Source organism: Aegilops tauschii, chromosome 4 (assembly GCF_002575655.3).
Source record: "Aegilops tauschii subsp. strangulata cultivar AL8/78 chromosome 4, Aet v6.0, whole genome shotgun sequence".
Lineage (NCBI taxonomy): Eukaryota > Viridiplantae > Streptophyta > Magnoliopsida > Poales > Poaceae > Aegilops > Aegilops tauschii.
Genome location: NC_053038.3, coordinates 86,725,554 through 86,751,893, shown reverse-complemented (window position 1 = coordinate 86,751,893; position 26,340 = coordinate 86,725,554). Strand labels below are relative to the sequence as shown.

General features: G+C 46.5%; 1 protein-coding gene across 1 annotated transcript; it reads left to right on the top strand.

Annotated features, from left to right (window-relative positions):
• The first annotated feature begins 3,478 nt into the window (after positions 1-3,478).
• LOC141021677 (uncharacterized) lies at positions 3,479-3,865 on the top strand. Its single transcript, XM_073497528.1, has one exon. It carries the CDS (start codon positions 3,479-3,481, stop codon positions 3,863-3,865), a length of 387 nt encoding a protein of 128 aa, XP_073353629.1.
• The last annotated feature ends 22,475 nt before the right edge of the window (positions 3,866-26,340 follow it).

Sequence of the window (26,340 nt, the reverse complement as noted above, 5' to 3'; positions counted from 1 at the left end):
CTGGACCATGAAGAGCATGGGCCGCTAAGAGGCCGAAAGTCAGGTCGTATTGTAAATGGCCCAACTGTGTTGTGGGCCTTTAGCAGGCCGAAAGAGAAACCAGGCTAGTATTGGACCATGAAGGGCATGGGCCATTAAAAGGCCAAAACTCAGGTCCGACTACAAATGGCCCAACTCATTTATGGTCCGTTAAGAGGCTGAAAGGCACACAGGGCCGGGAATAGGCCGAACAATTAAATGGGTCGCTAAAAGGCCAAAACTCAGGTCCGACTACAAATGGCCCAACAGATATGTGGGCCGTCACCAGGCTGAAAGACACACCGGGCCGGAAATTGGCCCAACACTTAAATGGGTCTCTAAAAGGCCGAAACTCAGGTCTGACTACAAATGGCCCAACTGATTTATGGGTCGTCAACAGGCTGAAAGACACACCGGGCCGGAAATTATCCCAATATTTAAATGGGTCGCTAAAAGGCCGAAAGATGTACATTGTGAAAATTGGCCCATCCACTGAATGGGCCGTTAACAGGCCGAAATCTCATCGGGCTGATATTGAGCCCAAATATATAGCGGGCTGTTAACGGGCTCGAACTGACAATGGGTTGCAATGGTGTCAAATCTTTAACGGGCCGTTGATGGGCCGAATTGGCACATCTCGTATGGGCCGTGGGCTTAAATGGACCTGACACAAGTAGGCCTTATATGGGCCGGCCTGCTATTTTTTACTGGGCCGGCCTTTTTCACCGGAATGGGCCACTGTTGGGCCGTGCCACGTGTCGACCTATCATAGGCGCCTCCTGTCCAATGAGTGGATGACATCTGTCCCAACGGTGAGGCAACACGTGTTTCCTCCGGCCAATGATGATTTTACACGTGGAAAATCCCCATTGGTCCGGGCTGTTAACGGGTTATCGGATCCAAAACCGGACCCGATAGCTTAATGGCGTTCCATTACGGTGGATGCCACGTGTTGGTCACCCTTGACAAAAGCACTTCTGTGACGCACGATTTATCGTCATGGAAGTGGACACTTCCGTGATGATAATTTTGGTAATGTCATGGAACACTTCTACGATAGCACAGGTATGACTATCTTGATTCTGTCATAAATTTGTCATGGATGTACATGCATGACAGAAAATGTGACCTACTGTGACAAACACGTATCATCACGGAAGTGTATTTTTTTGTAGTGACTACACCAGCCTGAACAAGGCCTGCCCCAAGGATCCTTTCGCTCTCCCGCGGATAGATCAACTCATCGACTCCACCGTCGACTGTGAGCTCATGTCCTTCCTGGATGCTTACTCCGGCCATCATCAGATCAAGCTGGACCCGGCCGATGCCCTGAAGACGTCCTTCCTCACGCACTTCGGGGCGTATTGCCACATCACCATGTCATTCGGCTTGAAGAATGCCGACGCCACCTTCCAGCGCTGCATGCAGAAATGCCTGCTGAAGCAACTCGGCCGCAACATTCACGTCTACGTCGACGACATCATGGTGAAGACCAAGCAACACGTCATGTTCCTTGAGACCTGAAGGAGACCTTTGCCAATCTGCGTGAGTACTAGATCAAGCTCAACTCAGAGAAGTGCGTCTTCGGCGTGCTGACCGGGAAGCTGCCCGGTTTCCTCGTCTCGGAGTGTGGCATTGAGGCAAACCCGAAAAAGATCAAGGCCATCGAGCGCATGCGCAAGCCAACTCGGTTGCGCGATGTCCAGAAGTTCACTGGCTGCTTGGCCTCAGTGAGCCGGTTTCTCAGCCAGCTGGGCGAGAGGGCCTTGCCTCTGTATCAGCTGATGAAGAAGACGTCGCCGTTCGAGTGGAACGACCAAGCAGACGAAACATTCCGGGATCTCAAGCGCATGCTCTCCACCGCCTCATCCTGGCCGCGCCAGGTGATAAGGAGCCTTTGTTGATATACTTTGCCGCACCTCGCGGTCGGTCAGCACGGTGCTGGTGGTCAAGCAACCAGAGAAGGGCAAGATCCAGTCTGTCCAGCGCCCAGTCTACTACCTAAGCGAGGTGCTTTCCGCCTCCAAGCAGAACTACCCGCACTACCAGAAGATGTGTTATGACGTGTATTTTACCACGAAGAAGCTGAAGCAGTAATTTCAAGAGCATGTCGTCACCGTGGTCAGCACGGCCCCCATCGGTGAGATCATAGGCTGCTAGGATGTCTCCGGTCGAGTTGCCAAATAGGCCATCGAGCTGGCCGGCCACACCATCCTCTACAAACCTCGCACCACGATCAAGTCCCAAGCTTTGGCGACTTCCTTGTTGACTAGATAGAGACCTAGTACCTGTCGCCACCGCTGGATTCAACGCATTGGCGCATGCACTTTGACGGCTCCAAGATGCATTCCGGCTTGGGAGCCGGCATCGTGCTGTCCTCCCCGAAGGGAGACCGGCTGCGGTATGTACTCCAGATCCACTTCGCCGCCTCCAACAACGTCGCCGAGTACGAAGCCCTTGTGCATGGCCTCTGGCTTGCCAAGGAACTCGGCATCTGACACATCCTATGCTATGGCGACTCAGATCTGGTGGTACAACAGTGTTCTGGCGAGTGGGACGCCCGGGATGCCAACATGGCCAGCTACCGCTTCCTGGTCCAGCAGCTCTCCGGCACCTTCGACGGCCGCTAGAGTTCCTTCACTCCCGCGTATGGAAAATGAAGCCGCTGACACGCTAGCCAAGATTGGTTCATCCCGACAGGCCATACCGTCCGGCGTCTCCCTCGAGCACTTACGCAAGCCGTCCTTCAAGCCGTCTCCGGATTCCGAGTCCATCTTCAGCCCAGACCGGACGACCCTGTAGCTCCCCTCCCCAACCCGGACCTGGGGGCTGTCGGCCGAAGCTCAGGGGCTGCCGTCCCCAAGCTAGTCCCGGGGGCTGCGGATCCCAGCCCAAGGACTGCCTCCTCGACCCCGGCGACCATTGACCTCGGCCCAGGGGCCACTGAACCCGACCCAGGGGCTGCCATGCTCAACCCGGCCGCTGCCGTCCCTGACCCGGCGGCTGCCGCCCTGGAACCCGTCTTGGTGGCCGTCTTCACCGTGGTGACAGCTCCGTCATGGGCCTAGCCTATCCCAGCCTTCCTGGAGAGTGGAGCTCTTCCCATGGACGAGACCGAGGCCCGGCAAGTGCAATGCAGGGCGTCCGCCTACAGCATCATCAACAACGAGCTCGTCAAGCGCAGCGCAACGGGTGTGTTCTAGCACTGCATCGAGCAGGACAATGGCATAGAGATCCTCCTCAACATACATCAGGGCGAGTGCGGGCACCACGCCGCTTCCAGGTCCCTAGTGGCCAAGGCTTTCCGCCATGGTTTCTACTGGCCCACGGGCCTCAAAGACGCCGAGTCGCTCGTTCTCAAGTGCGAGGGTTGCCAACGCTTCAGCAAGCGCAACCACCAGGCGGCTTCAGCCCTGCAAACCATCCCGATCACCTGGCCCTTCGCGGTCTGGGGCTCGACATGGTGGGACCCTTCAAGACCGCCCGGGGCGGCATGACGCACTTGCTGGTGGCGGTCGACAAGTTCACTAAGTGGGTCAAAGCATGGCCGATCAAGAAGCTGGGCGGGCAAATGGTTGTTCGGTTCGTCAAAGACATCGCGGTGCGCTACGGCGTCCTGCACAACATCATCACAGACAACGACACCAACTTTGCCAAAGGCGCTCTGGCACAATATTGCTTAGTCTCCGGCATCCGGCTTGACATGGCCTCCGTTGCTCATTCTCAATCGAACGGCAAGGTGGAGCAGGCCAGCCGGCTGATCCTGTCCGGCATCAAGCCGCGACTCGTTGAGCCCCTCATCCGCTCACCCATCAGCTGGCTTGACGAGCTGCCGGCCGTCCTCTAGAGACTCCGAACAATGCCAAACCAGTCGACCAGGTTCACCCCGTTCTTCCTCGTCTATGGAGCAAAAGCCGTCATCCCAACGGACATCGAGTTCGACTCACCACGAGTCGTAATGTACACGGAAGCCCAAGCCAAGGAAGCCCGTGAAGACGGCGCCGACCTACTCGAAGGGTGGCGCCTCTTGGCCTTTAGCCGATCCGCCATCTATCAGCAAGGCCCGAGGCATTACCACAACAAAAAGATCAAGCCCCTAGCATTCTGCGAGGGAGACCTCATCCTCCGGCTTGTCCAGCAGCAAGCCGGCCAGCACAAGTTAGCCTCCCCATGGGAGGGCCCCTTCATCGTTAGCAAACCTTTGTGTGACCGCAACGCCTACTACCTCATCAACACCCGCAAGCCGAACAAGCGCAAGAGAGATACCGCCGGTGAAGAAACAAGCCGGCCCTGGAACGCAGAGCTCCTCCACCCGTTTTATAGTTAGCCGTAAGCACGTATGTATCGCTGCCTTTTGTAATTCTATGAAAGACTATGGGACCCCCGAATGACACTCGGGGGCTACCTTTTGCTATCAAGTTATTGTGTTTTGCACATCCTTGTAAATTTTCTTAAACCTCCTCCGTTGGGTTGATACGTCCAACCCGGGGGCTGGCCGGCTTGGCCACAACCCGCCGTCCTCCTTAGCAAATCCCGACATGTTCGAGTAGCCAAGGCCCTCCGCTTCGCCCTACGCCACAGTCCGGCTTCGACTGTTGGCTGGCAAGAACTAAGGGCCAAAGCACCCGCACGCCGCGAAACACTAAGTCGGATCGGCCGGATCGGCCAACCCGGCCTCACCGTATTAAGTTGCCGCATGATCGGCTGCTCGCCCAGTGGGTGTTTCGCTTGCGCTCAACATTCGAAAGGCCTTAGGATTGCGTGCTCTTTCCAAGGACCGAACTCCTTCTCATAGATCGGAACCTGGCTGTTTGACTCGCTGGGGGTGGGGGGGGGAGGCCCAAAGAAGGAGCAAGCAAGAAAAAAGGTCTAGAGAATAAAGAGCAAAGGCGTAAACACTCGCGAAAATATTTACATTGAAGAAATATGTGCCCAAGGCCAAAGTTCATCACATTTACCGATACACCCCAGTGGGTGGGTGGACCTGCCACTTAAAAAAAGTACGAGAAAGATAAAACAGGGCGGCTTCAGGCGGTTCCCACGCCGGGTTGTGCAGCTACCGGATCTTCCGCAGTGGCCTCCGGGTTCATTGAGGCGCCGGTATCCTCCAACCTGGCCTCATCGTCCTCATAGGCGCTCGTCTCCTCGGAACTGCTCTTCGGGTCGTCGAGCAACACGCCAAAGTTGTCAGGCGGCACTACCCCGCCGTCTTCAGTCCGCTCTACCTGGAACTCGTCATGCAATTCAAATGAGGCCAGGTAGCTGGCCCGCGCAGTGATCCGGCCCGCCTCCGCCTGCAGCTGGGGCTCCGCGCCGGCTCGCTGGGCCGTCAGCTGGTCCGCCACATGACGAACCTCAGCGCCAGGTCAGCACTGACATGAGTGGCAGAAACGCGCTACGCGTGAAGCCGCGCCGGTCCGGCTTCCAGCCACTGCGCCAGCCGCGTGAAGCTATCAAGCGCAACAGCGCCAGGCCAGAGGGCCGCCGTCATCCGCACTCCGGCTTTGATCGCGCGCTTCAAGCGCCTTCTCCAGCTCGGCACGGTTGTCGACGGCCGCCTTCAGCTCGTCGTCCTTACCAGCGGCCGCCTCCTCATGCTACCCCTTGAGGCGGAGGAGCTTCGCCTGGTGGGCCTCCGTCGCCTTGACGGCCTCCGCCTTCAGGCGCTCCACCTCGGCCTGGAGCAGGCTCTTGTCGCCGGCCAACTAGTCACGCTGCTGGCCGGCTTTGGCGAGCGCCTGCTGGGCCTCCGCCTTCAAGCGCTCCATGATAAGTCTCCAACGTATCTATAATTTTTGATTGTTCTGTGCTATTATATTATCTGTTTTGGATGTTTTATATGCATTAATATGCTATTTTATATTATTTTTGGGACTAACCTATTAACCTAGAGCCCAGTGCCAGTTCCTGTTTTTTTCACTGTTTTTGAGTTTCGCAGAAAAGGAATACCAAACGGAGTCCAAACGGAATAAAACCGTCGCGACGATTTTCTTGGACCAGAAGACAACCAGGAGACTTGGAGACGCATGCTGGATAGCGGTCGATGTGTGCAGTAATAGTAGTAGATGCAGAATCGTTTCGGTCTACTTGACACATACGTGATGCCTATATTCATGATCATTGCCTTAGATATCGTCATAACTTTGCACTTTTCTATCAATTGCTCGGCAGTAATTTGTTCATCCACCGTATTATTTTATATCATGGGAGAAGCCTCTAGTGAAACCTATGGCCCCCGGGTCTATTTTCCATCATATAAGTTTCCGATATACTATTTTGCAATCTTTTACTTTCCAATCTATAAACCAAAAATACCAAAAATATTTACTTTACCGTTTATTTACTTTTATCTATCTCTATCAGATCTCACTTTTGCAAGTAACCATGAAGGGATTGACAACCCCTTTATCGCGTTGGGTGCAAGTTGTTTGATTGTTTGTGCAGGTATTTGGTGACTTGTGCGTTGTCTCCTACTGCATTGATACCTTGGTTCTCAAACTAAGGGAAATACTTATCTCTACTTTGCTGCATCACCCTTTCCTCTTCAAGGGAAAACCAACGCAAACTCAAGAAGTAGCAGGAAGAATTTCTGGCGCCGTTGCCGGGGAGATCTATACCAAGTCAAGCCATACCAAGTACCCATCATATACTCTCATCTCTGGCATTACATTATTCGCCATTCGCCTCTCGTTTTTTCTCTTCCCCACTTCTAAAATGATTTTCGAAAAGATTTTCCCTTTTCATTCGCCCTTCTTTCATTCGATCTTATGTTTGCTTGTGTTTCCATGTGCCTTCTATTTTGCTTGCATCTTTGCTTGCTAAAAATCTATTGATATGGATCCACTCAAAGTTTTCTACCTGGATCATCTTCGATCCATATGTGCGCGTGCTGAAACCCCAACTAGTTTAGTTGAGGGAAAATCTTTAGATGAGCCTGCTCATTTTGTGCGTCATCGTTTGTCTGGAAAAGGGAAGCTCTTATGGAATCAAATAAATTGTTTGCTATGCTATGCTTGGAATCTTTGTGAAATTTGTGATTGTACTTGTTGCTCTAAGAACCCCAAAATACACCTTCCCTACCTATGTGAGTTTAATGATAATGAAATCTTATCTTTTTATGAAAAGGGTGTTTACAGTTACTATGATGTCGAACAAACTGAAGAATTTGTTGCTTTTAAGGGTGCTTATGAAGTTGCTTCTTTGATTGAAAAGTATGATATTACTCTCTACAAATCTGAAATTTTCGACATACTTAAATATTGCTATGAAAACTATGCTCACAATGCCTATGTCAAAGAATTTATTGAGGGAATGACCATTGCTTTGGAAGAAAATAATGATATGCATGAACCTATATATAGTTATGATTCCGATGATTTGATTGAAATATTCCTTGATGAACATGATGCTTGCTATTCTTGTGGCCATGATGCCAATATTTATGGAGATGAATTTGCTATAGTCCCTTATGTTAAACATGAGATTGTTGCTATTGCACCCATACTTGATAGTTCCTTGAATCAAAAGCATGATTGCAATGATGATATTATAAATTCTATTAATGTCAATCATGTTAAAAATATGCAAAACCCCAAGCTTGGGGATGCTAGTTTTGCTAAGACCTCTAATTATTGCAATGATCATGATTGGGGCGATAATGCTTTTTATGATCTTGAAAATTTATTTAAGCCTCATGATGAATATGTTTGCTATAATATTGAAAGTGGATTTGGAAGAGTGTCAACTTTAGGAAATAATTATCCCACTACTTTGGAGATTGATAAATCTTTTTTTTGATAAAAGTGGGTTTGGAGAGGTCGCAACTTTATTTTATGAGAATCCCACTATTTTGGAAGAGCGTCAACTTTGCATGCATGTGGATCATGTTGAGAATACTTTATGTGATAGTTATATTGTTGAATTTTGTTATGATCGTACATGTAATTATTATGAGAGAGGAAAATATGGTTTTAGAAATTTTCATGTTACAAAATTACCTCTGGTTATGTTGAGATTGCTTTTGTTTCTTTCTTCTTCCTTGCTTATGCTAATTTTGCATTCCTTGATAATTGTTTGCTTATAAAATGCCAATGCATAGGAAGTATGCCAGACTTAGGTGTGTTTGTCACGTGTTTCATGATGCTCTTTTTGTGCTTCAATTCTTCTCTTTTATGTGAGCATCATTAATTTATTCTGCCTTACTAAGGGCGTTAAACAATAACGCTTGTCGGGAGGCAACCCAATTTTATTTTTGTTCTTCGCTTTTTGCTTCTGTTTTTCAATAAATAATTCATCTAGCCTCTGGTTAGATTTGGTTTTGTGTTTTAATTTGTGTTTGTGCCAAGTAAGACCTTTGGGATGGCTTGCGGTGATAGTTGATTTCATACTACTGAAAAACAGAAACTTTTGCGCTTAGGAAAATAATTCTCGTTTTTACTGGAGTGTGGAAAAACTCTGAATTTTTTACACAATATTGATATACAAATTGTCCCTGTTTTCCTAATTTTTCAGAATTTTTGGAGTTACAGAAGTATTAGAACAATTCGGATCTTCGCAGACTGTTCTGTTTCTGACAGATTCTATTTTCTTTGTGTTGTTGCTTATTTTGATGATTCTATGGGTAGTATCGGGGGGTATGAACCATGGATAAGTTGGAATACAGTAGATATTACACTAATATAAATAAAGAATGAGTTAACAACAGTACCAAAAGTGGTGATTTATTTTCTTATACTAACGGAGCTTATGAGATTTTCTGTTGAGTTTTGTGTTGTGAAGTTTTCAAGTTTTGGGTAAGGATTTGATGGAAAATGGAATAAGGAGTGGCAAAAGCCTAAGCTTGGGGATTCCCAAGGCACCCCAAGGTAATATTCAAGGACAACCAAGAGCCTAAGCTTGGGGATGCCCCGGAAGGCATCCCCTCTTTCGTCTTCGTCTATCGGTAACTTTACTTGAGGCTATATTTTTATTCACCACATGATATGTGTTTTGCTTGGAGCGTCTTGTATGATTTGAGTCTTTGCTTTTTAGTTTGCGCCTATCATCCTTGTTGTACACACCTTTTGAGAGAGACATGCATGAATCGTGATTTATTAGAATACTCTATGTGCTTCACTTATATCTTTTGAGCAAGGCAATTTTGCTCTAGTGCTTCACTTATATCTTTTTAGAGAACGGTGGTGGTTTTATTCTATAGAAATTAATGAACTCTCTTGCTTCACTTATATTATTTTGAGAGTCTTTAAACAGCATGGTAATTTGCTTTGGTTATAAATTTAGTCCTAATATGATAGGCATCCAAGAGGGATATTATAAAAACTTTCATATAAAGCGCATTGAATACTATGAGTGGTTTGATTCCTTATGATTGTTTTGAGATATGAAGATGGTGATATTAGAGCCATGCTAGTGAGTAGTTGTGAATTTGAGAAATACTTGTGTTAAGGTTTGTGAGTCCCATAGCATGCACGTATGGTGAACCGTTATGTAACGAAGTTGGAGCATGAGATATTTTTTGATTGTCTTCCTTATGAGTGGCGGTCGGGGACGAGTGATGGTCTTTTCCTACCAATCTATCCCCCTAGGAGCATGCGCGTAGTACTTTGTTTCGATGACTAATAGATTTTGCAATAAGTATGTGAGTTCTTTATGACTAATGTTGAGTACATGGATTATACGCACTCTCACCCTTTCACCGTTGCTAGCCTCTCTTGTGCCGCGCAACTTTCGCTGGTACCATAAACCCACCATATACCTTCCTCAAAACAGCCACCTATTATGGCATTTCCATAGCCATTCCGAGATATATTGCCATGCAACTTTCCACCATTTCGTTTATTATGACACGTTCCATCATTGTCATATTTTCTTTGCATGATCATGTAGTTGACATCGTATTTGTGGCAAAGCCACCTTTCATAATTTTTTATACATGTCGCTCTTGATTCATTGCACATCCCGGTACACTGCCGGAGGCATACACATAGAGTCATATTTTGTTCTAGTATCGAGTTGTAATTTTTGAGTTTTAAGTAAATAAAAGTGTGATGATCTTCATTATTACAGCATTGTCCCATGTGAGGAAAAAAAGAGAGAAGGCCAAAAAAAGAGAAGGCCAAAAAATGAGAGAAAAAGAGAGAAGGGGCAATGTTAGTATCCTTTTTCCACACTTGTGCTTCAAAGCAATGTTGGGGATATCCCTTATCGGGAACTTATCGGTCGACCCATGATAAGGGGTAGATCGGCCAGTTTATCGCCATATCGGTTGAATTATCGTCATATCGGCTGATTTATCAGCCGATTTATCTTATCGGTCAAACACAGGTAAGGGATAAATCGGCCGATTTATCGGAATATCGGAAGATATCTTGAACAGTGCTTCAAAGTAGCAACATGATCTTCATGATAGAGAGTCTCCTATATTGTCACTTTCATATACTAGTGGGAATTTTTCATTATAGAACTTGGATTGTATATTCTATCGACGGGCTTCCCCAAATTGCCCTAGGTCTTCATGGGCAAGCAAGTTGGATGCACACCCAGTTAGTTTTCTTTTTGAGCTTTCATAAACTATAGCTCTAGTGCATCCGTTGCATGGCAATCCCTACTCACTCACATTGATATCTACTGACGGGCATCTCCATAGCCCGTTGATACGCCTAGTTGATGTGAGACTATCTCCTTCTTTTTGTCTTCTCCACAAACACCTTCTATTCCACCCATAGTGCTGTGTCCATGGCTCACGCTCATGTATTGCGTGAAATTTGAAAAAGTTTGAGAACGTCAAAAGTATGAAACAATTGCTTGGCTTGTCATCGGGGTTGTGCATGATTTGAATATTTTGTGTGATGAAGATGGTGCATAGTCAGATTATACGATTTCGTAGGGATAAGCTTTCTTTGGCCATGTTATTTTGAGAAGACATAATTGCCTTGTTAGTATGCTTGAAGTATTATTGTTTTTATGTCAATATTAAACTTTTGTTTTGAATCTTATGGATCTGAACATTCATGACACAATAAAGAAATTACATGGATAAATATGTTAGGTAGCATTCCACATAAAAAATTCTGTTTTTATCATTTACCTACTCGAGGACGAGCAGGAATTAAGCTTGGGGATGCTTGATACATCTCCAGCGTATCTATAATTTTTTATTGTTCCATGCTATTATATTATCTGTTTTGGATGTTTTATATGCATTAATATGCTATTTTATATTATTTTTGGGACTAACCAATTAACCTAGAGCCCTATGCCAGTTCATTTTTTTCTTGCTTTTGAGTTTCGGAGGAAAGGAATACCAAACGGAGTCCAAACGAATAAAATCTTCGCGATGTTTTTTCTTGGACCAGAAGATGTAGCGATCCGACCTCAGACGGTCAAATCTCTGTGTTCAGTGTCATCCCTGGATCGGTAATGCTGACACACACATTACTTGAAGGATTTATAACAGAGTAGCAATCACACACTTATTACATCCAATGTCTCAAAAGAGAACTTATTAGAATAAATATGGCATAAGGCCATCTAAAAGTTAACAGCGGAAGGCTTGGAAAATAAAATGAGTCCATTAACTCCAACGGCATAGCTGAGTGCATGACAAACGACCTAGTGCACCTTACTCTTCGTCTGAAAAGTCTGCAACATGATATGTTGCAGCCTGAAAACGGGCCAGCACATGGAATATGCTGGCAATATAACACGGTAGAGCAATGAATAGATAAAGGCTATCACTACATGCAAATATGGCTGGTGGAGGTTCTATGGTTACACTGTTTTGCGAAAAGCCAATTTTTCCCTACAACAAAGGAATATATTTTATTTAACTATCATGGTGGTTAAAACATTGAGAATGGTACCCCCATCTCAATCCCAATTAAAAGTGTTCATTAACAACCCAACAAATTAATTTAGAGTGATGAGATCAAATCAATAATTCAAGTACCAGATACTCAAGATGTCCATAACCGGGGACACGGCTAACCATGATTAGTTTATACACTCTGCAGAGGTTTGTGCACTTTTCCCCACAAGACTCGATCTCCTCCGTTGGATTTCTCGCACTACATGGTGTTTGAGAAACGGATGACCGAGACACAATCTTTCAGAAGCATTAACTGTAACCCCGGGTAGACAGTACCAACCTACATCCCCTACATCTGCTAGCCTACCACTGGAAGAGGTCATGCAACCTACTCAACTATGCTAGAGCCCATAATAGCTTGTGGCTGCACACGGAAGTTTCTAGCATGAATAATCTTATGATCCCTTTGAGCCTGGGTGGCGGACCATAGGAGAATCACACGGTATAACCCCGGGATCTCCTAGGACAACACTGGTATAACCCAGGTGCCCAAACCAACAATCCACCCAGATGTGTATTAAGGTTGCCACCTTAAGTTAATCCATTAAATAAACAATCTCACATCTATCATGGATTCACTCAAACCCAATCCACGTCTACGAGCATAGCATAGCAATATAAGCGTAACTTAGATGTACCTCCCAAGGGTTTGATAATAAAACAGGTAATAGGTTCTACCTCATCATCTACTTCTCAATACCCACAAGTTAATCACAACCTAATCATGCAATATTTGAAGATTGTAACTAATGCATAAAAACCGGGTATGAAAAGAGTATGATCAATGTGTTACTTGCCTTCCTGACGATCCGCAAACCCTAGAGACTTGTAGCACGCTTCACACTTCGGGAATTCTATCACAAACAAACAATAGCATACATAAGCAATCAAGCAAGGATGCACGGGTAAAACTCAAATAAGAAGATCAAATCTGAAAACTCAACTGAAGAGATTGGATCTGCAAAAAGAATCAAACAAATCGGAGCTACGGAACTGAAACTTAGAATTCAAATCTGCTTGAAACCAAATTTTAAATTTTCAAAACCTTGTTCAAGTTGCTTAAACAGAAAGAGGGTTTCAAGACGAAGATTTTTGCGTTGGTTTCACTGGATTTGGACAAACGGTTAAGAAACGGCGAGGGTTTGAAGATCAGGGGCTAATCTGCGATAAAAATAATCACGGATAGGTCCCTGGCCGAAAATAAAAATAAAAAGAAAAAGACTAACGAACGAACGTTCGCTAATAGAACCAATCTAGCGAAAACCGTTCACTAACAGATCTAAACGAACGAACGTTCGTTATATAAATAAACCGATGAAAAACCGATCTAATAAAATAAACCGCGAAACTAAAAACCGGGTTAAACAAAAAAAAGACCGGTCAACGGTGGCGGCTCCGGCAGCGGCAGCTGGCGGCGGCTAGGGTTTGGGGCGGGGCACGGGGCGCTGGGTGGGCTGGGGGCGGCCTCGCCTCGCTTTATAAAGGCCCGGGCGGCAGTGTCCTATTCGGACACGAGCCGTTAAGGCGGTTCACGTTTTTTTAAACAGATTCCGCTGGAAAAATCCTAATAAATAAAATAAAAACCAAAAAATGCCAAGACAAAATTTCACCGTCTAAATAAAATATTTAGAACAAAGTGAACATTTTCTTGGCCTAAAATGCAATTTAAAAAAATGCATATCTTTCTAATTCAAATAATATAGCAATAAAATCCAAATAAAGTTATTTATTTGATTTTAACATTTTCCTCCAATATTTCTTTTATTCTGGAGAAGTCATATTATCTCCTCTCATATACTCTAATATGAAATATTTTTCGGAGAGAAAAATAATTAAAACCAAAATGATCCTTGATTCGATATTTGAGAAAATTCAAATATGAAAATCGTGAAATCCCCAACTTGCTCCGTGGGTCCTTGAGTTGCTTAGGATTTTCTAGGACCGCAAAACAAAATGAAATAAAATATGATATGCATGAATGATCTATGTATAACATTCCAAATTGAAAATTTGGGATGTTACAAACCTACCCCCCTTAAGATGAATCTCGCCCTCGAGATTCGGGTTGGCTAGAAAATATGTGTGGGTGGTCTTTGCGTAGGTCTTCCTCTCATTCCCAGGTGGCTTCATCCTCGGTATGGTGGCTCCACTGAACTTTGCAAAACGTGATAACCTTGTTGTGTGTAACTCGGCTGGAAAACTCGAGAATCTTGACTGGTTTCTCCTCATAGGTCAGATCATTATCCAACTGAATTGCTTCCAGGGGCATTGTATCTCTCAGAGGGATATCGGCCATTTCAGCATGGCACTTCTTCAACTGGGAAACGTGAAACACATCATGAACTCCTGACAGTCCTTCGGGTGACTCCAACTTATAGGCTACCTCTCCCATACATTCCAAAACTCGGTGTGGTCCTACAAATCTCGGGGCTAACTTTCCCTTTACTCCAAAGCGTTTAACTCCTCGCAGAGGTGACACACGAAGATAGGCTCGGTCTCCGATTTCATAGACTACCTCCTTGCGTTTCGAGTCTGCATAACTCTTCTGCCTGGACTGAGCTACCTTCAGTCTATCTCGAATCAGCTTAACCTTCTCTTCTGACTCTTTAATCAAATCCTGTCCAAACAACTGACGGTCTCCAACTTCATCCCACATTAACGGTGTTCTGCACCTCCTTCCATACAAAGCTTCGAAAGGGGCCATCTTCAAACTGGCCTGGTAGCTATTGTTGTATGAGAACTCCGCGTAGGGTAAATTGTCATCCCAACTAGATCCATAATCTAGTGCACAAGCTCTCAACATGTCCTCCAGAATCTGATTGATTCTCTCGGTCTGTCCATCTGTCTGTGGTTGAAAAGATGTACTGAACTCTAGCCTGGTACCCAAAGTCTGGTGCAGTTGGTGCCAAAACTTTGAAGTAAATTGTGTTCCTCTATATGATACGATGGTCCTCGGAACTCCGTGTAGACATATGATCCTGGTCATATATATCTTGGCCAATTTTGCACTTGTATAGGTGGTCTTCACTGGGATAAAGTGAGCCACTTTAGTCAAACGATCCACTACTACTCAGATAGAATCATATCCCGATCGGGTCCTGTGTAATCCGGTGATAAAATCCATGCCAAGCTTGTCCCACTTCCATTCGGGTATCGGCATAGGCTGCAGTAATCCTGCTGGCTTCTAATGTTCTGCCTTCACTCTCTGACATACGTCACATACTCCTACATGCTCAGCAATATCTTTCTTCATTCCAGTCCACCAGAAACGCTCCTTCAAATCCAAATACATCTTGGTGTTCCCGGGGTGTATTGAGTATGGCGAGTCATGAGCTTCTTGAAGTATCAGCTTCCTGATCTCTGCATTATTGGGAACATATACACGGTCCTCGAACCACAAGGTGTCGTGCTCATCCTCACGAAAACCCTTGCCTTTTCCTTTGGTCATTCTCTCCTTTATTTCGGCAATTTCTTTGTCATCCTTCTGAGCTTCTCGAATCTTTCCCAATAATGTTGGCTGAACCTCCAATGCTGCAACAAAACCTCGAGGGACTATCTCCAAACGAAGCTCCCTCAGATCCTCGGCTAACTCCTTTGGCAATCCTCTGCTTACGAGGGTATTGGCATAAGTCTTCCGGCTCAAAGCGTCTGCTACGACATTGGCCTTGCCTGGATGATAGTGCAACTTCATATCATAATCCTTTATGAGCTCCAACCATCTCCTTTGCCTGAGATTCAGCTCCTTCTGCATGAAAATGTTCTTCAAACTCTTATGATCCATGTACACATCACAACGGTTTCCAATAAGAAAATGTCTCCAGGTCTTGAGCGCATGCACTACGGCTGGTAACTCCAAACATGCGTGGCATAATTCAACTCATGCGGTCGAATCTGTCGTGAGGCATATGAAACAACTCTTCCGTCTTGCATAAGTACTCCTCCAAGTCCTAAGCGAGATGCATCGCAATACACTTGGAAATCCTTGCGTATATCCGGCAAAATCAGCACTGGGGCTATAACCAAGTGTTTCTTCAACTCCCGGAAACTTGCTTCACATTCTTCTGTCCATTTAAACTTGGTGTCTTTCTTCAACAACACCGTCATAGGCTTTGCAATCTTGGAAAAATTCTCAATGAATCTCCGATAGTATCCCGCGAGTCCAAGAAAACTGCGGATCTCTCCAACTGAGGTGGGTGCCAACCACTCAGTGACTGACTGAACCTTGGTGGGATCCACTGCTATACCTTCTCCTGATATAACATGTCCAAGAAATCCAACTTCCTTCAACCAAAACTCACACTTGCTGAACTTGGCATATAACTGATGTTTCCCTGAGCTTCTCCAGAACTAAACGCAAATGCTCTTTGTGTTCCTCTTCATTCTTTGAGTATACCAAAATATCATCAATGAACACCACAACGAACTTATCCAAGAACTCCATGAATACCTTGTTCATCATACTCATGAAATAGGCAGGGGCATTAGTTAATCCAAATGACATAACCGTATACTCATATAGCCCGTACCTTGTGGTGAAGGCGGTCTTAGGTATATCCTGTTCTCGGATCTTCAACTGGTGGTATCCTGAACGTAGATCGATCTTGGAGAATAGTTTAGCTCCTTGCAACTGGTCAAACAGATCATTGATCATCGGCAGTGGGTACTTGTTCTTGATCGTCACTTCATTCAACGCACGATAATCAACAACCATTCTTAATGATCCATCCTTTTTCTCAACCAAGAGCACTGGGGCTCCACATGGTGACGGGCTTCGTCGAATGTAACCTTTCTCCAATAACTCCTTAATCTGCTTCTTAATCTCCTCCAGATCATTCGTGGGCATCCGGTATGGTCTCTTCGATATCGGTCCGGTGCGTGGCAATAACTCTATCAAAAACTCAGTGTCTCGATCCGGCGGCATGCCTGGTAACTCCTCTGGAAATACATCGGGGTAATCTTTCACTACAGGTAGTTCGTCCTGAACAACTCCTGAGAGAGAATTTACTTGGGTTCTCCTCGGCGCATGCCTGGATACATACTTGATCCTTTTTCCCTCTGGGGTGGTGAGTAGAATTGACCTACTAGCACAATCAATGTTTCCTCCATACTTCGATAACCAATCCATTCCTAGTATCACATCCAATCCTTGGGACTCCAAGATTATTAGGTCTGAGGGGAAAACATGGCTACCAATGGTTAAGGGTATCCGATCGCACCATCGGCTGGTCATATACTCTGCACCTGGTGAGCTTACTAGCAAGGGTGTCCTAAGGGCTACGGTGGGTAACTTAAACTTGTCCACAAATCCCCTTGAAATGTATGAATGCGATGCACCAGTATCAAATAGAACAAGAGCGGTAAATGACTTAACCAAAAACTTACCGATAACTGCATCTGGCTGCTCTTCAACCTCCTCCACGTTCACGGGGTTCACTTGTCCCCTGTTGAAAGGGTTGAGCTTCTTCCCAGAGCTTCCATTTCCATTGCCATTCTTCAACTCCGGACAATCATTGGCATAGTGCCCAGTCTTCCCGCACTTGAAACAGGTAATGTGACTTTGATCCTTCTTGGCGTGTGTGGCTGGGTTAGAGCGGTTCTGATTGCTGCCTGCTCCATTCCCGTTTCCATTCTTGGGGCCACTGTGGTTATGTGTACTTCCTCCATTATGAGTGTGGCCTCCATGGTTATGGGTATATCCTCCCGAGTTCTGGGTAAAACGAGGCTTCTGCTGAGCTCCTGAATTGTACTTCCCTTGCCCATAGTTCCTTTTGCGGCTCTCAATCTGCTGTTGCTTCCCCTTAATCATAAGAGCCCTGTCAACCAACTCCTGGTAGTTAGCGAATGTCGCTACCATCAACTGCATGCTCATCTCATCATTCAACCCTTCCATAAACTTCTCCTGCTTCGCGGCATCTGTGGCTACATCATCAGGGGCATAGCGAGATAACTTACTAAACTCATCCACATACTGCCCCACAGTACGATTTCCTTGGCGTAAGTTGCGAAACTCACGCTTCTTCATGTTTAGAGCTCCAGTTGAGACATGTGCAGTGCGGAATGCTTGCTGAAACTGATCCCAGGTGATATTGGCTATAGGGAAAGTGGTTGTGTAATTCTCCCACCACGAGGCTGCTGGTCCATCCAACTGATGTGCGGCAAAACACACCTTCTCTACATCTGTGCAACCTGCGGTGGTCAACTCCCTTCCAATCCTGTGTAGCCAGTCATCAGCAACTATTGGCTCGGTGTTACTGGAAAACACCGGCGGCTACAACCTTAGAAAACGGTCTAAGTTGTCAACTGGAGGTGGTGGTGGCGGGTTGTTGTTGTTGTTGCCTTGGTTCTGGACTAATATCTGCATCAAGGCATTCTTCTGCTGGATCAACTAGGTGATCTCAGGTGGGAAAACAAATCCGGTATCACGTCACGGAGGCATCTGATGGGTTTAGAGGGGAGAGATTAGAATAGAATGAGGTCTAGTGAGAAAACACTACCCATATGCACATGAGTCAAACACAATCATATCACACCAAATCAATTCAAGCAAGGGCATACAATCGGTCTAGAACTATCGTTACCAAAGTGCTCGGACTACTACTATATACATGGGGGAAATACTACTAATTATATGGTGGTCATCTAGAAATTTTGATCGGTGGAACTCCATGATATCTGCTCTAGCTTCGTCTTCATAATTATCATCACTACCATCTGGGTCGGAGTCGGTGTCGTCGATGATGATGTAGTCTTCAGAACGAATTTCCTTGGGTTCGTCGTCTTCTCCTCCTGGCGCGGGGTCTCCCATGAATACTCCTAGCTTCCTTGTCAGGTCGTCATTCTTCTCCACAATTATTGCGATTTCCTCCTTGTATCTGTCACGTGTAGACTTGAGTTCCTCTTCTAGCTCCATGTTCCTGGTCATCGCCTTCTTCAAATCTATCATGCCTGCGCACATCTGGTTCTCCTGTCGGCGAATGTGCTGGTTTAACTCCTGGATGAAAGCTGCAATGGACCTGTCTCTCCTGGTGCTGATCATCTCCCATTGCTCATCTTGGCGCCCACATATCTGGTAGATAGTGTCCTTAAGCTCCTTGTGGTAGACTTCGCCGATGCGTCCCATGGCAATGTGGGCTGCCATGCTCTTTCCTAGACTCCAGGTTGGTGCATCAAAGGAAAACTCTATGGACTCACTGACTGGCGTGAATGTCCTTCCTGGAACTTGAACTCGAATCATCCAACGCTCCTCTTCTGGTAAAGTGGCGGTGTAGGTCCCGGTGAAGCTTGGTATTCCGATATTCAGGTACCTAGTGACTTCCTTCAAGTGTCGTCCAAAAGGTGTGTCTTCATCCGGTTGTGCAAACTTGTTCCTTGAGTCCGCCATCCTAAAGATTAGAAAATGGAGAGGAGTCAGAAATGAGTAGAGAAGAGTGACCTATGGCTCATCTTAGTGGTCGTGTCCTACAATCAGCGTGTGCTCTGATACCATCTTGTAGCGATCCGACCTCAGACGGTCAAATCTCTGTGATCAGTGCCATCCCTGGACCGGTAATGCTGACACACACAGTACTTGAAGGATTTATAATAGAGTAGCAATCACACACTTATTAAATCGAATGTATCAAAAGAGAACTTATTACAATAAATATGGCATAAGGCCATCTAAAAGTTAACAACGGAAGGCTTGGAAGATAAAGTGAGTCCATCAACTCCAACGGCATAGCTGAGTGCATGACAAACGACCTAGCGCACCTTACTCTTCGTCTGAAAAGTCTGCAACATGATATGTTGCAGCCCGAAAACGGGTCAGCACATGGAATATGCTGGCAATATAACACAGTAGAGCAATGAACAGATAAAGGCTATCACTACATGCAAATATGGCTGGTGGAGGCTCTATGGTTACATTGTTTTGCGAAAAGCCAATTTTTCCCTACAACAAAGGAATATATTCTATTTAACTATCATGGTGGTTAAAACATTGAGAATGGTACCCCCATCTCAATCCCAATTAAAAGTGTTCATTAACAACCTAACAAATTAATTTAGAGTGATGAGATCAAATCAATAATTCAAGTACCAGATACTCAGGATGTCCATAACCGGGGACACGGCTAACCATGATTAGTTTATACACTCTGCAGAGGTTTGTGCACTTTTCCCCACAAGACTCGATCTCCTCCGTTGAATTTCTCCAGATGCCCAAACCAACAATCCACCCAGATGTGTATTAAGGTTGCCACCTTAAGTTAATCCATTAAATAAACAATCTCACATCTGTCATGGATTCACTCAAACCCAATCCACGTCTACGAGCATAACATAGCAATATAAGCATAACTTAGATGTAACTCCCAAGGGTTTGATAATAAAACAGGTAATAGGTTCTACGTCATCATCTACTTCCCAATATCCACAAGTTAATCACAACCTAATCATGCAGTGTTTGAGGATTGTAACTAATGCATAAAAACTTGGTATGAAAAGAGTATGATCAATGTGTTACTTACCTTCCTGACGATCCGCAAACCCTAGAGACTCGTAGTAGCACGCTTCACGAATTCTATCACAAACAAACAATAGCATACATAAGCAATCAAGCATTGATGCACAGGTAAAACTCAAATAAGAAGATCAAATCTGAAAACTTAACTGAAGAGATTGGATCTGCAAAAAGAATCAAACAAATCGGAGCTACGGAACTGAAACTTCGAATTCAAATCTGCTTGAAACCAAATTTTGAATTGTTAAAACCTTGTTCAAGTTGCTTAAACAGAAAGAGGGTTTCGAGACGAAGATTTTGGCGTTGGTTTCACTGGATTTGGACAAATGGTTAAGAAACGACGAGGGTTTGAAGATCAGGGGCTAATCTGCGATAAAAATAATCATGGATAGGTCCCTGGCCGAAAATAAAAATAAAAAGACTAACGAACGTTCACTAACATAACCAATCTAACGAAAATCGTTCACTAACATATCTAAACGAATGAACGTTCGTTAAATAAATAAACCGCGAAACTAAAAAAACTGGGTTAAACAAAAAAAACCGACCGGTCAACGGCGGCGGGATCCAGCGACGGCGGTGGCGGGCGGCGGCGACGGCTAGGGTTTGGGGCAGGGCAAAGGGGTTAAGCTAAGATTCGAATGCGATCATATAGCCCCCAGTGGCTTTGGCGTTGCCAATCAAGAGGGTACCGACAGCTATGTTCTCTTTGGTTCGAATACGACCTATGTTTGAACAGGAAGCCCCCAAATGACCTTGAGAGTTGTTTAACGACGCTGATTCGAATACGATCCACGTCGGTTCCCAAAGGGGGTTAAGCTACGATTCAAATATGATCAAGAAAAACTCCCCAATGAGCTCGGCAATTCGCCAATCAAGTGGGTATCGACAGCTATGTTCTCTTTGGTTTGAATACGACCTATGTTTGAACAGGAAGCCCCCAAGTGATCATATTGTTAACGGCTAGATTCGAATACGATCATAAGCCAGATCCACCTCCAAGTGACCATGTAATGTTGTAATAGAAATAACAATAACACATTTGCCTTTGGAGGAGAAAAAGGACAGAGGTCCTGCTTTATTATGTATCATAATATATACATGGCTATAGAAATATGTACATCATGAGAGCCGGTGGCTCAAGTGTAATAGGGCCGGAGCTGAGCTATGTTCCACGGCCAACGGGTCTCTTCCTCCGACTTACGTGAATCTTTGTGCTCCCGAACATCGATAAGGTAGTATGACCCGTTGTGCAAGTTCTTGCTGACCACAAAGGGCCCTTCCTAAGGCGGGGATAACTTGTGTGCGTCTGTTTGATCTTGGATGAGCCGGAGCACCAGATCACCTTCCTGGAAGACTCTGGACTTAACCCGGCGGCTGTGATAGCAGCGCAGGTCTTGTTGGTAAATCGCCGAGCGAGCCGCTGCCACATCACGTTGTTCGTCCAACAAGTCAAGAGCATCTTGGCGCGCCCGCTCATTATCTGCCTCAACATAAGCCGCCACTCGAGGCGAGTCATGACGGATATCACTAGGGAGGACCGCCTCCGCTCCATAAACCATGAAGAAAGGCGTGTAACCCGTAGACCTGTTAGGAGTAGTATTGATGCTCCATAACACGGAGGGTAACTCCTCCACCCAACAACCCGGCGTCCGTTGCAAAGGGACCAAAAGCCGGGGCTTGATGCCCTTCAAGATTTCCTGATTGGCTCTCTCAGCTTGACCATTGGATTGAGGGTGAGCCACGGACGAAACATCAAGCCGAATATGCTCTCGTTGACAAAACTCCTCCATAGCACCTTTAGACAGATTGGTACCATTGTCAGTTATAATGCTGTGTGGAAAACCAAAGCAAAATATCACCCTCTTCATGAACTGAACCGCTGTGGCCGCATCACACTTACTAACTGGCTCTGCTTCAACCCACTTTGTGAACTTGTCGACCGCCACCAAGAGGTGGGTCTTCTTATCCTTGGATCTTTTAAAAGGCCCAACCATATCAAGCCCCCAGACCGCAAACGGCCAAGTGATTGGAATCATCCTCAATTCTTGAGCCGGCACATGAGCCCGTCGCGAGAACCTCTGGCAACCGTCACATTTACTGACCAAATCCTCTGCATCAGCATGAGCCGTCAGCCAATAAAAACCATGACGAAAAGCCTTGGCCACAAGGGATTTTGAACCGGCATGATGGCCACAATTCCCCTCGTGAATCTCACGTAAAATCTCTTAGCCTTCCTCAGGTGAAACACAACACTGGAAAGTTCTAGTGACACTGCGATGATGTAGCTCGCCATTGATAATTATCATTGACTTAGACCGCCGGGTTATTTGTCTAGCCAAAGTTTCATCCTCAGGCAATTCTCCCCGGGTCATGTAAGCCAAGTACGGTACTGTCCAGTCTGGGGTAAGGCGGAGAGCCGCCACCAACTGTACCTCCGGGTCAGGAACAGCCAGGTCTTCCTCTATAGGCAACTTAACAGAAGGGTTATGCAAAATGTCCAAGAAAGTATTAGGCGGCACCGGCTTTCACTGAGAGCCCAGCCGGCTTAAAGCATCAGCCGCCTCGTTCTTCCTGCGATCGATGTGCTCTACTTGGTAACCCTGAAAATGTCCAGCAATGGCATCAACTTCGCGGCGATAAGCCGCCATGAGAGGGTCCTTGGAATCCCATTTGTCTGACACTTGTTGGGCCACTAAATCTGAGTCGCCAAAGCACCTTACCCGGCTCAAGCTCATCTCCTTAGCCATCCGAAGACCATGCAGCAAGGCCTCGTACTCAGCCGCATTGTTAGTACAGGGAAACATCAACCGTAGCACATAGCAAAACTTGTCACCTCGAGGGGAAGCTAATACAACTCCAGCCCCCGAGCCCTCCAATTGCCTAGACCCGTCGAAATGAATAGTCCAGTACGTATTATCCGGTTTCTCTTCAGGCACCTGCAGCTCTGTCCAATCGTTGATGAAATCCACCAATGCTTGAGATTTGATAGCAGTGCATGGCACGTATTTCAGACCATGAGGCCCAAGCTCTATGGCCCATTTAGCCACTCTTCCTGTGGCTTCTCGGTTTTGGATGATATCTCCTAGGGGAGCAGAACTAACCACAGTGATAGGATGATGTGACACCTGTCACAGCCCCAGATCAGCCCTTGTCTGACTTTGCTTGTTCCTCATGCATCATGTTTAAATTTTGCTTAAACTTGAAATAGGGGTGATCAATCCCTAGCACCCAAAAGAACTCAACTAGGTTCAACTTAAAAACATTTTCAATGAACCCAAATGCCCTTTAGAAAAGTTCATGATTTTTGATAAAGGTAAAAACCTCTGCCAAAAATGATAAACATATTTCTAGGTCATTTTTGGATTTTTGATTTAACTCATATTGTATTTGAATTGGGGCATTTAAATCCTATAAATATTTTAAATGCTCTAATAATTCTGAAACTAGTTGAGGGCTGTTGGAAATATTTTCAAAAGTGCCCACAATTTTTATCAGGATTTTACAAAATGAGTTAGTATTTTTACTAATTCAAAATAGATCAAATAAATAGAAAACAGAAACAATTAAAGGAAAGAGAGAGAAAGGAGTATTACCTGGCGCTTACCTGGACTGGGCCGGCCCACCTGGCCCATGCCAGTCACCACCCACCTTTGCCAGTAGGCAGAGGAGGGGGACAGCGCACCGCCGCCGAGCACGCGCCCGCGCCACCTCCTGCTTCCCCGGCCCCTCCTGGCGATGCCACGACAACGCCCCGAAGCTCCTCGCTCCTCTCCCTCACTCTCTTCTCTCTCCCTCGCCCTCTGCTCCCTCTCCCGAGCACACCCGAGCGGAGCTCGTCGACGCCGCTCGCCGTAGCCATGGCCACCGGCCACCCCACGCCTCGCCTCGACGCCCAGAAGCTCCGCCACTCCGTCCTCCGCCCCCTCACCAAGCCACGCCCCGCCGAAAGCCCCCGAACGTCCTCACCGAGCTCGTCCCCAACCTCCCGCCGACGAGATCGCCTCCGCCACCCCGACTGCTCCGGTTCTCCCCCGAGCTCGCCGTTCGCTTCTCTGCACTCGCCGTGAGCCACTGATTCTCTCCCCCCTCACCGTTCTCGCTCTTGTGCACCGTAGCCACCGCACCTTGCTCGCCCGCACGGGCCACCGCTTGTGCTCGTCGCCGACGTATCTCCGGCCACCTATCGGTCCGGCCGTCGTGCTCAGCTCCCTCCCCGCGCCGCGTAGAGCACGTAGGTGCCCCGCACGGGCCACCCTGGCCACCGTAGCGTCGACCCCGAGCTCACCCGAGCTCCGGCGACCGCCAAGATCGACGCCGGTGATGACTCCGGCCATCCCAGGCCCAACCGCTGCCACCACTCGACGCGGACGAGTGCCCGCGTCCCGCAGATGCCCTCCGCCGGCCATTTGGTCGCCGGAGGAGGAATCCCGCAGCCGCCGCCGCGTCTGGCCTCGCCGGCGTCACGACGCCGGTGGGTTTGACCCCGCCGACCAGGGGGTTTGACCTCCCCTCTGTCACTGACGCGTGGGCCAACCCCCACTGACACTTTAGTTAGTATTAGTTTAACACTAATTAACTTAGGTTAGTGAGTTAGTCACTGACGTGTGGACCCCACACGTCAGGTTTGACCTGGACGGCGCCTGTTGACCTGCTGAGGTCAGCATGACGCAACGCTGACGCAGTAATAGATTTTCTGGATTTATTATTATTCAGAAAATTCCAGAAAATGCCCTAACTTCTAAAATTCATAGAAATTCAACCGTAGCTCCAAATGAAATGATTTATATATGAAAAATTATCAGAAAAATCCAAAGAATCTGTTTATGGCATCCTCATGCATGTTTGAACAACTTACAGCCACTGTATATGACAATTCAAATAAATGGCATCTGAAATGTCTTATATGGAGTTTGAATTTGAACCTAAGGTTCAAACCAACTCCATTTAATATGTTGCTAGCTGCATTAGCTCAAAACACATTCATATTGCCATGTCATGATCATGCATCATATTGTGCATTGCATTGATTGTGTTTCCTCTCTGTTGCCGGTATTGTCCCCTCTCGATAGCCGTGTTTCCGACGATGAGTTCGATGACACTAATGAAGGCTCAATGCTATCTTCGGAAGTGTCAGGCAAGCATAAACCCCTTGTTCATTCCGATACCATCCCACTCTCTCGCTCCTGCTCTCTTTACTTCATTAGGACAACAACGATTCAACTGTTACTTGTTGCGGTAGTTGAACCCCTTATCCTCTGCATGACCTGTCATTGCCACAGTAAATAGATGAAACCCACTAGCATGAGTAGGAGTTGTTTGAGCCCTGATGTGCCTACTCATTCATGCTTGTTTGTCATGCCTGCTATTGCTTAGAGTTGTGTCAGGTCTGATTCATCGGGGATGAATTGGAATGGTGATGAACATGTCCTACTGTGTGTGAGCTAAGCGTGTGAACACGATTTGGTAAAGGTAGCGGTGAGAGGCCATGTAGGAGTACATGGTGGGTTGTCTCATTGCAGCCGTCCTCAGGAACTGAGTTCTGTGTTTGTGATCCATGATACAGTTACTACCACGCATTGGGCCCGAAACCAATGGACCCTCTCGGCTTCTTAATCACCCTTGTCCTCTGTCCAGGAGTTGCAAGTAGTTTCTGGTGTTTGTAGTATGCTGGAGGCCGTGGGCAGCGCTGACCGGAGGGGTGGGCTGTGATGCGGTAGGCACGTGGCCGGGCATGCCGGGCGCCCGTTTGGTGTCTCGGAACCCTGCACACATCGTTCGGGGCCGTATGTGGAAACCTCGGCCGGACTCCCTGCGGATGGAACCTGAATAGGCGATAAACCTGGACTAGAGACTCGAGTGTTTAGGTAGGCTGTGGCCGACACCCTCGCTGGGCCTCCGCTTGAAGGTTGCCGAGTACATGTCGTGTAAACGGCGGTAAGTGGTGAGAGCGTGT

Bases quoted from the DNA above. Each gene is read 5' to 3' on its own strand.
- LOC141021677 (XM_073497528.1), top strand. From the start codon at position 3,479: ATGGTGGGACCCTTCAAGACCGCCCGGGGCGGCATGACGCACTTGCTG.